The sequence below is a fragment of the Chionomys nivalis genome, chromosome 19, assembly GCF_950005125.1.
Source record: "Chionomys nivalis chromosome 19, mChiNiv1.1, whole genome shotgun sequence".
Classification (NCBI taxonomy): domain Eukaryota; kingdom Metazoa; phylum Chordata; class Mammalia; order Rodentia; family Cricetidae; genus Chionomys; species Chionomys nivalis.
Window position 1 is genome coordinate 54,217,659 of NC_080104.1, and position 16,462 is coordinate 54,234,120.

The window sequence follows — 16,462 nt, forward strand, 5'->3', positions numbered from 1 at the left end:
TCATTGTGGATGTAGTCTTATAATTTAAGTACTCATTAATGACATTATTCGAGTGGTATACATCAAGAAGTGAGTTATATCTTCTCTGCTGTGTACTTGGGAGAGCCCTTGGTACAGAACGTGACAACTGCCAAGGACCATGCTGCCCCTCTGCCCCTCACAGTGAGCAGTTGCCATGCTCAGCACCCAGACCTGATGAGTCTCAAAAATAAAAGGCTTCACCGAGAAAGGAGAGAGAGGGGGGGGGGGGGGGAGAGAGGTGCAGGGGGTGGCATGTGTCTGCGGAAAGGTAAGGGTACTGATGGGTAGAGATCCCAGAGGCCACCGCTAACACCCACTGTAGCTTCAACTTCACCGTGCACATTATCTCAAAGAGGAAACACAGATGCCAGCTAGACCCCGTCAGTTCTTGTGCAATCTGGCAGCCACGCTCCCTTTCTGAATGAATGCTCACATGTAAATTACACTGAAGTAGGTGCTATGCTGACATGTGTGAACAGAAACCTGAGATATCAATGAGAAAAAAATTCAACTCCAAACACAGTTTCAGCCTGCTTTAAAGGTCAATTTGGAATATTAATAATACATGCACATTTCCCAGAATCTAGCTGTCTGTCATAAATAATGCTTCATGACCAAGTCAGTTTTACCCCAGGAATACAATCTCTGAGATTATCAACATAATCTGCCATGTTAATGAAACAAAAATGAAAAATAAAGTAATAATCTCAAACGGTGGATGAGAATTAATAATGATTCACAATTTTAAATGACTATAGCAGATTTAACGATGGATGAGGGAAACGAAGTCCCTTAATGAGATAAGGGTGTCTTTAAAAGCCAGACGGGAGCTGTCACAGCCATGTTAGACACTACAGACCTTCCTCTGAGCAGAGGCAAGGTGGGGACATCCGCTGCAACATCAGACGGAACATTTCACACAGAGCAGTAAGAGGGTAGCAAAGGTAAAATAATTGGAAATAAAACTGCTCTTTGCGGATGCTGTGATTATGTTCTTCAAGAATCTTTTATAATTAACTCAGTAAGGCTGCCAGATTTATCAACATGCAAACACCATTTAACTTTTAAAGACAGAACAAAAGTTACAATACCATTTAAATATTTAAGACTTAAGTGTCACAAGAAACATACAAGGCTCTCCATGGAAAATTATAAATCTGACAACCCAAATTCAATCCCTAGAACCCGCATGGTGGAAAGAAAGTAATGACTTCCACAAGCCGTCCTCTGACCTCGTGTGGATGCCACGAGAAGCATGTGCACATGTGTGCACACACAGGTAAAAAAGAAAGAAAAATTATAACGAATTATTGATAACAAAGTCTCAAATATGCAAAGGTGGTAATTCTCAAATAGATTCAAAGCCATGTCCATCAAGGTCTGAGATTCAGAGATACCCAACAAGCTACTTCTAAAACGGACCCTGAAATACATGGACTGCACACAGCTAAGATGCCCTCTGAGAAAAGAGAGGAAGATTCTCAGGTGTCAAAACTTGTTACAGAAAGCTATGACATCAAGAGTGTGGCAGGGCAGGTGTGGGCGATCCATGCCTCTAATCCCAGCACTCAGGAGGCAGAGGCAGGTCTGGTCTACAGATCGAGTTTCAGAACAGCCAGGGCTACATGGTAAGACTCCGTCTCAAGTACAAAGACCAAAAAGGTGTTCCATCTTGGCGCACTTCTCTGCTCTATGATTGCACCAATACTGTGTGGCCCATACACAACAGTACAAGGTAAACAGGACGCACCATGCGCCTGCTGATACTTGCCATAGGTGAGGGTGTAGGTGGCCTTCCCTGCTGTATCCAACGCAGTCAGACAGGGGGCTTTGGGCTGTGTTGTGCCCCAGAGCTGCAGCGCAGCCAACAGAGATGGTGGCCCCGAAGTCCCCACCGACAGAGGCTCTCCCTTCAACACTGCCATCTGATCTCCCTCAGGTTTGGGCTGATTTGGATCTGGCTGTTGAACTATAAAGCAACATCAAGATTTTAAACCTGACATTTGAGAGTACTGTGCACACATCTGTTTACTAACGACTGTACTTTTTGGTCTCACATTGTAGTCAAACTTATAAAAAAAAATGACAGTGATCTGATTAGATTTAATGAAAGGGCTAAAGGAAAAGTTGGTTGGTTACAGACAATAATTTTTAGACAAAACCTACTCGCCATTCTATTAGCCACAACGTCACCTGATAAGGTGACCACAGGACAGCATTTCTGCTTTCCTCCCTGGGAGATGCACTGTGGTATGGGGAACCCTGCAGATCCAAAGCAGGGCAGGAAGGCTTTATAGAGCCTGAGAAACAGGTCCTAGAGACTGGCTCACTTCAGATCATGTGAGCAGAACCAACTCTGCAGGCAGGCAGCAAACTCACCAGCACGGGGGCTAGAGAGAACACTAGGCGGTTAAGAACATAATTGCTCTTACGTCTCCAGTACCAGGGAAGCAGATGCCCTCTTCTGACCTCTGCAGGAACCAACCACACACATGGTACATATACACATATGTACCAGGCAAAATATTCACACATAAAATAAAATGAATAAGCTTAATAATTTAAAACAATCACCAACATTATTTGAGAGGAGAACTGGCCCAGTGTTCAATAAAACTGCTCTACAGGCCGTGGGCACAGCTTAGTGGCAGAGTACTTAGCTACGTGTGTGAGGCCCTGGGATCAGTTTCCAACCTAGGCTGGGGTGGGGGCAGGACTTTTCTTTCCAACAGCCCTGATGTAAAGAGAAAAGAGGAAACCGCTGGCTGAGCCTGGTGGTACCCACCTGCAATCCCAGCTCCGGAAAGACTGGGGGAGTTAGGAAAATTGCAATTTTAGGCTAGGGTGAGCCCTCTGCCCCCCAAAAGACTGAAATACTGCTTTAAGAAATATACATACTATGACTCTGAATTTAAAAGCCTAATTTAAAAGGACAACCAGGTCTTAAAAACCAGAGTTCATCTCCAGGAGTAGAGGAGGCACCCATGCTGACAGCACTGCATAGAGCAAGGTAGTAAGGATCAGCTGTACAGTGACTGTTGCCTGCACCACACACGCATACACACACGCACTCACACACACGCATACACACACATGCACACATGCACAGCAAGGTAGTAAGGATCAGCTGTACAGTGACTGTTGCCTGCACCACACACGCATACACACGCACACACGTGCACATGCACATACACACGCACACACACTCAGCAAGGTAGTAAGGATCAGCTGTACAGTGACTATTTCCTGCACCGCGCACGCACACACACACACACACAAGCACACACACGCATGTACACACACATACACATGAACACAACATGCACACTCATACATGTGCGCACACATGCACTAACACTGCCTTATTTCTCTTATTTTTGCTTGTTTTAAGAAATAAATCTACATTCTTTCTTTTCTAAATAAATACTCATTTATAAATGAAGTGCTAAAATTTGGAAAAGAAGTCAAAGGTAAGTTAAAAATCAGATGCTTTATTTAAATCTGTAGAAGTTAGGGTTTAAAGTTTAAATCAAAATTTAAATAATCTGAAAGAAAAGTTTAAATAATCTAAATTAAATAAAATACAGGCTGTATTTTTATGAGGTGCTAACCACCGGACTGGATGCACAGAGAAATGCTACGTCGCTTTACTCTGAGCCCTAAGTTTCCTGCTGCTCGTGCACTGGAAGCAGTCAGTGTGGCTCCCCACTGCACATGCTGACCCATATTTCACTGTGTCACATCACACGGTAACTCACAGGAAATACACAGCTGCCTGCATCCAGAACTGGTGGCCACACTAGTCACGAAAACATGGAAGACCAAGTCAGAGAACACTACCTTCCAATAATTCCTCGAAGTCATCCACAAAGAACTCCTTCAGCGGAGGGCGCTTTGGCCTCTTCAGGGTATTCAGGAGCTGCTGGATTTTGGAGGACACCCTGCTGTTCACGGGCACACCTGTCAAGGGAGGAGCAGAGAGGAGGAAGCTGTGTGATGCCACACTCACCGGAGCATGCACTAGGTGGGAGGTTTGATGACAAACTGTTAAGTGTAGCAGACCTGCAAATCCAGCCAGGTGCTGCCTGTCAGTCACTGTAGACTGTACTAATCCATTTGACAATGGTACAGAAGAACTTCGGGTGACTGTCTAGGCAGCGAGGTGTCTCTGTCAATTCTAGAGTGTTGGAAGTTGCTTACAATGTACTTCCTGTTTACTTAGGTAATATTATATTCTTCTGGGGTATTTGGTGGAGTTGAAGATAGTTATAGTTATAGTTTTCCTTTGTTATGGTAAAAGACAAATTACATATGAAACTTTAGACTCACAAAGAAATATTGTAACTGTAATTCTTGCTTGATACCTATTTTGTTATATGTAATTTTACTATGTCAAAGTTAAAACCTTCCTTTTTATTTAGTCAGAAAAGGAGAGACGATGTGGGAAGTCCTTCTGCATATGTGATGCTTTTATTAGTTAATGAATAAAACTGTTTTGGCCAATGGCTTAGCAGAGTAAAGCCAGGCAGGAAATCAGAACAGAGATAGAGTAGGCAGAATCAGAGAGATGCCATGCAGCTGCCTAAGAAGCAAGAGGTAACAAACCACGAGGCTTGTCGTAAAACATAAAATAATAGAAATGGGTTAATTTAAGATGTTAATTAAGTCAGTTAATAAAAATCCTGAGGTAGCAGGCCAGTGTTGTAAATACCATAGTTTTCATGTGATTATTCGGGTCTGGGAGGCTGGGAAACTAAAAGGCAGTCTCCAACTACAAGCTACCTTAAATCCAATCAGATAATAGTTGATCATTCCCATAACTTTAATGCCACTATTACATCAGTGGACAAGACTTGCCAGGCCAGTAATTATTTTAGCTTGCAGGGTTCACAGCTAGATCAAACTGTTGATAAATTTTCTCTCCCAGGAGAATACCTTCCAGCACTGTAAAAACTAGCTAATAGGGATTTAAAAAAAAACTTCCTGGTTGGTAATATCTTAATTTTTTTATGTCCTATGACTAAAGTATGTGGCGCTTACCCTCTTATGAATTTTTAGATGAGTTTATTTCTGAAAACAATTCACTAAGATTTTCTTAAGAATTATATGGGGCTGGAGAGATGGCTCAGTGGTTAAGAGCATTGCCTGCTCTTCCAGGGGTCCTGAGTTCAATTCCCAGCAACCACATGGTGGCTCACAACCATCTGTAGGGAGGTCTGGCCTTCAGGCACACAGACAGAATATTGTATACATAATAAATAAATATCTTTTTTTTTAAAAAAAAAAAGAATTATATGATGAATTTATAGAGTGCTTTGGGTAGTCCTAATTTAACTCAACACAATTGGAAACTGATCTTTCTGTGATGGCTGTGTATCTTGCTACTTCATTGAAGCTATTTATTAATTTATCTGTATGAATGCATTTATCTTTTGGAATTGCACAGACAAGATCATATCATCTACAAACAGGGACAGCTTTACTTCTTCCTTTACAGTTTGGATACCTTTTATTTGTTTACTTTTCTCTGCTTGGTTTCTCTGGCTAAGGTTTCCACTTCTTTGTGGAGTAGAAGTACAGATAAAGTAGGAATCCTTGCTGTGCCTCACCATGCTGTATCTTGAGACACTCTAAAACTGCCTTGGTCTTTCGAGAGCTTGCTTTCAGCTTGTGTCTACTGTCTTGTCTTGTGTGTGGGTATTAAGGTTCAATCTTATATATATTATTTCTTTCCTTCTACTTTCGATTTATTTTGTTCTTCTTTTTCTGCTTAAGGAAACTTTTAGAAGCCTGAGTTCAGACATTTTTATTTTCTAATATTATTATTTAAAGCTCTAAATCTCCTCCAAACATCCTTCACTGAGTCTGCACCAACCTTAAAGGGTGCCAAGGATATGAGGCACAGAACCCAGCTTGCCATGGCGACTCTGAGTATAGGAACTTTCCACAGCTGCTTATTTCCCTTCTCCAAAGCTGGAAGGGGGAGCTGTTTCCTAGTTATTTCCAGTTATTCTTCTACATGATGTTTTCTATGGTAACATTCACCGCACACTGGTTTCTGTTTATTTGCACAGAAGAATCATAGAAGTCTGGCTTAATCAGAGAAAGGGATAACACAAAGGCCATGTCAAATATCACAGAGAGAACCTGTACGCTGTTTCAAAAGAGCAAGAGAAGCGACTCTTACCACCCGCAGTTTCCAGCACGGTCCTGCCATGCCCTCGAGGAATGCCTCTCACAGACGCCACCTGCGGACGCTCATAGTGGGAGTGCTCCGCCAGCCCCGTGGTGACATCGGGTGGGGCAGAGTGAAGATCTGATGTTTGAAAAACATACCCGAATAACAGTGATTAGTACAGCAAGCAGTAAGTGTCTCTCCAAACCTGCCAGTCCAGAGTTTCACTGTCTGAGCTCTAAGCAAGGGATTAATTATGTATGCTATCCTAAAAGTTTGTTTTCCTGGCTAAACAAAGACTGCAGGGCCCTATATACCCCAACATGCACCATGTAGAAATGTGTGCACGTGTTGGCAGGTGTCTCAGTTCAACTCCTTAAAAGACAGACTCAGAGTGCTTGCGTTGGCAGCACTAAAGACACACCTAGAACCACCAACTCTATCACAAAGTGCACAGAAAATTAGCCTATTAACACAACAGTCTAACAAGATCTTAGTTGGAAAGTTTCTCTCAAGGAAACAAATTTAATTTGAATTAAAATGCTACTACATGTTTTTTGTTACACTGTGGAGAAACAACTAGCCTTGTAACTTCCCTAAAAGTAGGCTGGATGCTATGAAGACATCATCTCTGTAGGTCTAAGAATAAAAGTACATACCCAGGGGATGGGAAGATGGTTCAGCAATTAAGAGCACTTGTGGACCCAGATTCAGTGCCCAGCTCACAACTTTGTGTAATTCTGGTTCAAGAGAATTCAGCGCCATCTCCTGGCCTTCCTGAGTACTGCATGCTCAAAAGGCATATACATATATGCCGGCAAAACATTCATACACATAAAATAAAAACAAATCTTAAAAAAAAATACAAAATTAGACAGGCATTAAATAAGCCTTTAATAACAGTACCTTAGGAGACAGGGGCAGGCAAATCTCTCTAAGTTTAAGGCTATCTTGGTATATATAGCAAGCTCCAGGCTAGCCAGAGATATATGTTGAGACCCTGTGTCTGAACGATTTTAAAAACTTAACAACAAAAACTAAGTGTCCCATATACAGTTAAAAATTCCTGCAATGATCCTGCTACACCTATACGTGATGCACACCTACAAGTCCAACTATTTGAGTGGCAGAGACAGAAGGGTCCCAAGCTCAAGGTCAGTCTGTGTAGCCTGGCACAGCCCCATCTCAAATGAACAAAATATTTAAAAACCAAAAGACCACAATCAAATTAATGTATAATCAATTAATGCTACATTTAAAACACTTAATGTATAATCAACTAATGCCACATTTAAAACAGAGTACATAAGACACAAATTATTCCTTTCATTCTCTCAGCATAAATTTTTTATTTTTATTTTCACGGAACAGTACTTTGACCCGTTCCAGATACTGACTGTACGTTGCCTGGAATTCTCATTCCTATCGGTCCTAACGCTATGAAAGAATGGCAATGGGACAGCTGTACCAGACACTGAATGCGACCGTGAACGCAGGGAGCCTGTGTGTGGTGGAGGCTGGTGATCCGCAGTATTTAAATCACTGTGAGGCTCACTATGGGGCTCTTAACACTCCGATGTTTCCATTCTGACTGCCTAGCACTTCATCAACTTAGATAAAATTCTAATGTGTAGAGAGAAAGAAACTGCACAAGAACAAAACATAAACTTACTTCTTATAAAACAGAATACACTTTAAAAAAAAAAAACCACTCTGAAACTTCAATGACAGTTTTCACGACCCTTCTTGAAAGGCCTGGTGATGAGCAGCACACTAGAATTAGTCTGTCTCTCAGGAAGATATTTCAGTTTGTAAGGAAACATCCTGTGCTTCCAAACCAGAAAAACAGAATAATGATTTCAAAGCAGATATAGAAAGAAGATAACTTATATACTAGAAAGTAGTTTTGTAAACAGCGACATAATACTAAACTTTGCAAGGGGCAGTTGTGGCTCAAGCCTTTAATCCCAGCACTCGGGAGGCAGAGGCAGGCAGATCTCTGAGTTCAAAGCCAGCCTGGTCTACGGAGTAAGTTCCAGGACAGTTGAGTGTATGCTGAGAAACTTTGTCCTAAAACAAAAATCTCTGCTTTTAAAACTATCCCTAGCCAGGCAGTGGTGGCACACACCTTTAATCCCAGAACCAGGGAAGCAGAGACAGATGGATCTCTGTGAGTTTGAGATCAGCTTGGTCTACAGAGCGAGTTCTAGAACAGGCTCAAAAGCTACAAAGAAACTCTGTTTCAAAAAAACAAACAAAAAAAAACACCAAAAAAACAAAAACAAACAAAAATTATCCCTAAAAGCATTGTTTTTTAATACAGAAGTTTATATCTATGTCAAAATGTTTAATGTATTTTATTTTCTTAATCAAAAAACTGAAACTAATGCTTAAAAATAACCTTATTTAATAAGTTCCATTTCAAATTTTTTACTTAATATATTATTCTTTTTTAAGATTTATTTATTATGCATTCAGTGTTCTGTCTGCACGTATGCCTGCAGGCCAGAAGAGGGCGCTGGATCTCATACAGATGGTTGTGAGCCATTATATGGGTGCTGGGAATTGAATTCAGGACTTCTGGAAGAGCAAGCGGTGCTCTTAACCATTGAGCCATCTCTCCAGCCCCCAATACATTTTCTTTGTCCTTCTGAAGGTCATCTATCTGGAGTTAGAAGCAAAATGATGGTTTTGTAATGAGGGCAGGGAGGGTGCGTACAACCTGAGTATCTATCCCCTGTGTCAATGATCTAGAGCTTTAGATTTCAGAAATCAGAGTAGCACAAATCTGGGACACTTACATACTCCACTACTTAAGCACTCCTCACCGAAACCCTGAAATGTTCCAACATGCTGTCTACATTTTGGATTTGGGATTAAGGAAGATAAACATGTATTTGGAAATCCAGTTAAGAGTCAATGGGATGGCTCAGCGAATAGAAAGAAGCACTTGCCACGCAAGCCTTCTGACCTGAGTTCAACTCCCAGAACACACAATAGAAGGAAGGCCCTGGCTTCCACAGACACATGCATGTGACCACGGGTATGCTGGGTCCACAGGTAAAGGCAACGTCCACCAAGCCTCACAACCTGAGTTCAACCCCCAGATGAAAAGAGGATGGAAAGAGAAGAACCAACTCCTCCAACCCCCACCTGTGCACCATGGTGCCCTCACACACATGCGCACAAAATAAAAAACTTTAAATGTATTTAAAATTAAAAGAATAAATAAATTTAGAAATCAAGTTAACTGTGCTCTTTAATAATAACTCAACAGCATATCAAATCTACATTTGCAGTAAGGTAACAGAATCCAAGTTGAGATTTTTTTTTTGAAACTGAGTAGAATCAAACAGAACATCTATGCTAGGCCAAGCAAGTGAGAAAGGAAAAGGGGCCCTCACAGCACAGCTGTGGCAGACAGGATGGATCGTCTGCCAACACAGGCAGCAAAGCTACCTTAAGATACCCAGAGTCATCCTCTTTGGAGAGTGGACACAGCTAACCCCAGCACACACCGGAGGGTTCTTGTTAAGATATTCGTATGCACAACCACGGGAGCTGCGAGGGCTGCAAGCTATGGCTAGCTTGGCATGCTAGGCATGACCCAGAAGTAAAGCCCGTCAGTGACAAGCTCTAATGCAGTGTCCTGTCCCCTTAGGAGGAGCCTCACACAGCAGAGACAAGGAATGAACGTGACTCAGTGGGTAAGAAAGCAGCTGGGGAAGCATGAGGGCCTGAGTTCGGATCCCAGGACCCACATGAAAAGCAGGGATGGACATGACTATAATCCCTGCACTGAGTCTTCTGGGGCTTGCTGGCAACAGGACAAGGGTTAGTGAGAGAGCCTGCTTCAAGGGAAAAGGACAGATAGAGCAAGATAGTCAGTGTTCTTGTCTGGCCTCCCCACAAGCTTATAGAGAGATGTGTGTATGTATGTGTGTGCACACACAGTTGAATAAGTAAGTATAAAACAAAAACAACACAAAAGCCTCCAGATAAACAGGAAAGCACAGCACTGGCTGCCTTCCTGTTCCCGTTCCAGACTGTCAGATTCCTAGAGGAAAGGTAGGCCACAGTCACCAGCCGCACGGGAAAGGAGTGCCACAACCGCCCTGGCCGGCTGTTCCTGATGCCTATCTACTCCTGCCGCAGCTCTTCATGCGGCTGCTGTGGGCGCGAAGCGCGGTGTGGCAGAGGAGCCGCACGTTCCCACCTGACACACAAGGCAGAGTAAAGCAGATGTGAGCAGAAAGACAGGAATCCTATAGCGACTCACACAGGAGAAAATCAAAGAGCTGTACTGACAAGCCCCACAGAGAACGCTGAGACAAACCACAGGCTACCCAAAGAAACATGGCCATGCGCCTTCATCCAGCCAGCCCCCCAAACTTGACCTGAAAAGAACTCAGAACAGGGTCCCAGCACCATCTACAGTGGCTTGTAGAAACCCTAACCGCTCTATCAAGCAGTCCTGATTCACTGCAAGTGCTCACCACCCCAGGTCCAGCCAAAAAGAAAAGAATGAGGCACCGGCAGTGCTGGGACCAGCGCTCTTCCCCGCTGTGTGATCCCCGCAAGTGACACTCTTTTTTTTTTTTTTAATCTTCTTCTTCTGGGAAAATGAGGGTGAGTCTTTAATATGGACTACACTTAAGGAATGAGAACACAAATGTCCGTGGGCTTCCCACACTGCTAATCACACAACTACTGCTTTCACGCAGGGCTTCAAATGGCTCACTTCTTTCTGTCATCCAAGAGCTGGTGACTGAGAAGACTCCTGTATCTCTGAGCCTGGCTGTGACTGACATCTCAGGACCCGTGCACAAGGACAACGGGCAGCCCTTACAGCCACACACACAAAGAGCCACAGGAAGGACAGTGACTAGACCCAGGCCCAGGGTGGCCGTTACCATCACCTGGAAATCAGGAAAACAGGACGTCGAGAGAACAGCCTGTTGCTGAGTTCTGGGGCACACTCCACCAGCCTGACACTGCCAGGCCACAGAATTACAGAATTGTTTCTGTCCCGAAAGGACACATTTCAGATAAGAAAGAGGTGGATCTGGATGGAGCCAAAAATTTAGCAAGAGAGCCATTCTGTTCAAGTCAATCTGGATGCCAAGCTATCCAAGTGTTGACCCCATTGTGTCAAACGCGATTATTAAAAGCTGAAAACCAGCTGATATCGCAAGCAGACAAGGCACCATGTGACATCTGGCTCATGACCTCAGTCACTGGACAGCAGTCCTCTGTCCCGGGCACTCCTGACCCTGCCCGATCTGCGGGGCCAGGCGGCTGTTACTGACCTACATGGGCGTGGGCCGTGAGGCCTGCAAGCGCAGTGGTGGCACCGGGAGCAGCAGCAGGTCTCCCTCCCGGGTGGGATGAGGTGGAGGATGCAGAGGATGAGGTGGACGAGCCCTGAATGACCCTGTCGAGCCAGGGCTCGATGCTGGAATGGCTCTGGAGCAGAGTGGAGGTGAGTCGCCCTGGTCGCCGCAAAGAGCCCTCATCTTCTGAGGCAGATGACGTGTCTGTGATTGAAATAACGACGAGAAGCATGATGTAGGGGTGGCTCAAGAGAGGGAGAGGCCTCTTACTCGTCTCCAGGCCTGAAGCACAGTGCTACCCCATGTGACAAGTGGGCATCTCAAAGATCACCTTCAGAAGAGAACATAAGAAGTCCTACTCTTGGGAAGTGATTCCATGAGTGCCAAGGTCCCCACAGAGGCCTTGGCCACAGGATCTCATACACTAAAAATGGAAACAGTGTTCTGTACCCTAAACCTAGGAAATCCCAACGGGGATGTGCTTGGTGAGTGTCCAGCACTCACTGCTGTCTGTCCACACAGCCTAAGACCACATCCACACAGCAGCATGGCGCAGCCGCGGCCCACACCTCATAGCCTAGCCTGTGCGTAAATGCCGCAGCCCTGCGGGTGTTATGGGAGACTACGGCCCTGGCTACATCTATGTGCAGAGGGAAAGCAGAAGAAGTCCGCAACATAATTGCTTCCACTCATAAAATTATTTGTGAACTAAGGTTCCATCAAGTCAGCACGCCTGCATTTTATTACAGTTATTAAAACACTTTTTATTGTTGGACAGTGCCTATGGTGTTATTGGCAGGAACAGTAATATGACACTAATTTCTGAAGACCTTGTCCAACAATAAGCTTTTCTTGAGAGGGAAGAAGCACCCACTGAGCCGCCAGTCACCTTGCAAAGCACGCACACACCATCTTAGCGGATCCAAGCGCGTCAAGCCTAAATGACGGTCAGCACGTTTAGACTTGGTGACATGAAGGGCATCTATGGAAATGCATGAATGAAGCCACCAGACATCAGCAGCTCGGTCCGGCTCAGCAGGACATTAAGAAACCTATCTACACATTTTTATTTCCAGAGGTAACAACAAATGATAAAACATACCCAACCCTCCAAATAAGCATCTTAAGTGGCCCCAGTGGAGACCTGGCTTGGAGGTCAGCCGCACAACAGTCAAAGGGTATGAATCAGAATAAGTTTAAAATTCAGTTCTTTAAGTTTGCACTCCATGAAGTGCCTGTTTTAGGTTCATCTCTTTACTAAAAGGTATAAATACCATGTTAGTTTTTTAAAAAGTAAAACCCGTACAAAAATGTCACAATAATATAAATATTCAATTGGATAAGAAAAATATCAGAAAAATACAGATTCTTAGATGAGGAATATGCACAAATGTAAACCTTTTAATTTCTACATTTCTTAAACTTGTATTACAGGTTACAGGGAATTCCAATTCAATGAAAATAAATATTATAGCACCAGGTCTATGACACGCTCATAAAAATCCATCCAGAAACCATTTATCAGTACCTGGGGGAGTATAGGTTTCCACGGACGAGTGCACAAGAACAGACCGTCTTTTCGAAGGCATCGGCATCTTCCGCTCTTTGTATTTGGCCAAAGCTGCTTGCACGGCTTCTGTGTGGACATCTGCAGAGAGGAACAGCAGCGGGAGGTGTTTACTGCACTGGTTACAATCGTGTTTATATTTCCTTACCCCGAGCAGAAGAAAATGATCTGCCTTCCCACTCGCCCCTGCACCTCAGCTTTTCTCTAGACGTTGCTTTCTTGAGCATTCAACTTTTGAACTTGATAAATACTTCCAGTTATAAGTTAAAAATAAAAAGCTGTGGACCCCCAGAGGTTTACTGACCAGCCATTCTAGCTAATCAGTAGGCTCACAAAACAAGAACACAAACAAACAAACAAACAAAAATCAAGTTGACACGTTTTGAAAACGGCAGCCTGGAAATCAATGTCAGCTTGTCGGAATCACGGTAAGGTCCCACTGAGGATGTTTCAATGGTCAATTCATCTGTTATTTTCTTTTTTTTTTTTTTTTTCCTTTTGGTTTTTTTCGAGACAGGGTTTCTCTGTGGTTTTTGGAGCCTGTCCTGGAACTAGCTCTTGTCGACCAGGCTGGTCTCGAACTCACAGAGATCCGCCTGCCTCTGCCTCCCAAGTGCTGGGATTAAAGGCATGCGCCACCACCGCCCGGCTGTTATTTTCTTTTTAAATATTAAGTGTATTGTGATTGAGGAAGAAGGCCGACATCATCTCTGGTCTCCACATCATGCTCTTCTGAACACACATGCACAGGTTGGTTGGCACACATGTAGTTGGTAGAATGCTCACAATAGCATCTATGAATCCCTGTGTTTCAACCTCAGTACCACATCACAGGGCATTTTGATACATGACCAGCTTCTTAGTCCCCAAGGTGGCAACGAAAGGATCAGGAGTTCTAGGCCAGTTTGGGCTCCGTGGGATTGAGAACTGATCTCAGAATAAAGGGGAAGGGGACAAGATGGCTCAGCAAGTAAAGGAACTTATGACCACCAATCCTGACAACCTAGGTTTGATCCCGAGAATCTACAAAGTGAAAGAAAAACCAACTCCCGCAAGTTGTTACCTGACACACGCACGCACACATTCACACACATACACACAAAATAAACAAATAAGCAAAACTGTTTTTAAAGGTCAAATAAAATTTAAAAAAAACCAAATTTAAATATTTATAAAAAGCATTGCCAAATAGCGAGAAGACCTATTAAATAAAATTTAAGTTACACCAGTCACACAGCGACTTCCATATACACAGCCATCACTGAGTCGTCCCAGAGCTCCTGGTGGAGAAGTAGATACAAACAGTACGCATGCTGTCCTGGTAGGCAGGAAAGAACTGGTTCTCTAGACACTAGAGAGACGCTTAATCAGTACAGGGCTTGCACAAGGACCCAAGTTGACCCTCAGAACTCACAGTCTAAAAATATCCAGGTGCACTTGCAATCCCAATGCTAGCGAGGCAGAAATGAGATGCACACTGGGCTCACTAGCCAGCTCAAACTCAAAGCTTAAAAATAAAAAAACAAAAACCGAGTAGATGGCACCTGCATGTACAAGCATGCATGCGCACACACACATGCACACACAATTGTCACAAGCAAGCAACCTCTAAAGGCAATCAACATGTACAAAAAGGGAGAGATGAAAACAAACTATCTGAGCCAGGTGTAGTGGTGCACACCTTTGGTCCCAGCATTCGGGAGGTAGAAGCAGGCAGATCTCTTTGAGTCCGAGGTCAGCCTGGTCTACAGAGCAAGTTCTAGGACAACCAGTGCTATTACGCACATACACACAAAAACCCATCTCTAAGAACTAATATTAGCTGTTCTAGAACTTGCTCTGTAGACCAGGATAGCCTCGAACTCCCTGAGATCTGCCTGCATCTGCCTCCTGAGCGCCGGAACTAAAGGTGTGCACCACCACGCCCAGCTGAAACATAACTACTTCTTCGGTGGACATTCTAGCAAAGAAAATCCAACTCAAAGCCTCGATAGCCAGAACAGAGTCCTGCCTGCGGTAACCCCACCTCCTACTCCCGCACTTCCAGGGCTAGGAACCTACCTGACCGGAAGCGCTCATCCCTTGAGTTGGTAGCCCGAGACTTCTGTGGTTTAGGTGTAGCTGCAGCCATCAAGGGCCCAGGAAGTCTAGTCTCTGTTTGCAGACATGGGTCTACTCCTGAAACACAGTTTATACCTTGTGTGAACAATTTGCGTTTCCAATTATAAAAACCCCATATAAAACAACGTGCATTTCTCTTATATGGCCATACAGTGTGTGCTGCACCCTTCCTGGCATGGCCCTTAAAGCACAGAAGAGCCTCTGGCTTGGGATTAAGGGCCATGAACGCGGGCCAGGGCAATGTCCACATCCAAGCTACCTTCTCCCCATACCACTAGACCTCGTCCAGCCTCTAGTTCATAATCATCACGATGACTGCACCCTCAGGGTGTCCTTGGCAACATGGCACCATCACTTCAAGTCTGACGTGAGTCACCGATCTCCGAGAGTGGTTCCTGTGTTTATAGCCCCTTCATAAATCTAAAACGGCCTGTGCTGTTTGTTACTCTTACAGTCCACAGTGTCATCACAGGTGGCCCTTAAATACACAGAGAAAGCGGAAAGGTAGAGAATAAAACACCAAGAGTGATACTGCACAACTCCAGTGCACAAACTGTCCAGAGGTAGCACTCCTGTGGCTCTGCTTCCAATCTGGGACGGACAGAGAGCACGTCACCTGTTCACACGTCCCAGCCAGCCCACGGCTCACAGTGATAGCACGCTGACCAGAGCCACCCCAGGATACCAGTGAGTAATGGCGGGGTACAAATAGCATGGTCACTACACAAAGTCTCTGCTATTATTCCAATCCAAATCTGCTAACATCTACGAATAGCACAGAGCAAAAACCTTTAGCTGAGACTCAGTAAGAATGAGTTTGATGTCGTAAGCCTTTGTTCAGAAAAACCTCATAAGACTAGCCAGCGGAGATTCCAGTCTCACTGGCTCCTCCAGTCTTGACCACACCCCCAATACAAGCAGAGTCCATCCCAACTTCACCCTGGGTCAGTGTCCCTCACGGGAACAGAGTGACAGAAGTGGTAGTACCTGATTTCTAAGGCTGGTCACACGAAGCAACACAACTCTCTACTTGACTCGGCTATGCCTGTGAATCCCGGAGTGCTGATTCCCACATCAGGTGAGAAAACAGGAGAGGCAGGCAGGTGAGGGGGCCTCCCAGCCCACCTGCTCATCGCTGGACTCTGGCAGTATCCACAAGCGCTAGAGTCTGAGCTGGCCCAGCTGCAAGTCTATGAGCACAACAGACTGGGGTGCTGTCTAGTGTGGCTGGTTATACAGCCCTGG

General features: G+C 44.3%; 1 protein-coding gene across 5 annotated transcripts in view; it reads right to left on the bottom strand.

Annotated features, from left to right (window-relative positions):
- Dip2a (disco interacting protein 2 homolog A) overlaps positions 1-16,462 on the bottom strand; it is an 80,162-nt gene that overhangs the window by 39,859 nt on the left and 23,841 nt on the right. For 3 of the 5 annotated variants that reach the window (XM_057751967.1, XM_057751966.1, XM_057751970.1), the window contains exons 3-8: positions 15,158-15,274; positions 13,058-13,177; positions 11,506-11,733; positions 6,209-6,337; positions 3,862-3,981; positions 1,793-1,990 (exon numbers count right to left, since the gene is read on the bottom strand). In XM_057751967.1, coding sequence (XP_057607950.1) covers positions 1,793-1,990; positions 3,862-3,981; positions 6,209-6,337; positions 11,506-11,733; positions 13,058-13,177; positions 15,158-15,274 — 912 coding nt within the window. The remainder of the gene's footprint in view (positions 1-1,792; positions 1,991-3,861; positions 3,982-6,208; positions 6,338-11,505; positions 11,734-13,057; positions 13,178-15,157; positions 15,275-16,462) is intronic. The other 2 variants (XM_057751968.1, XM_057751969.1) reach the window with 2 other exon arrangements.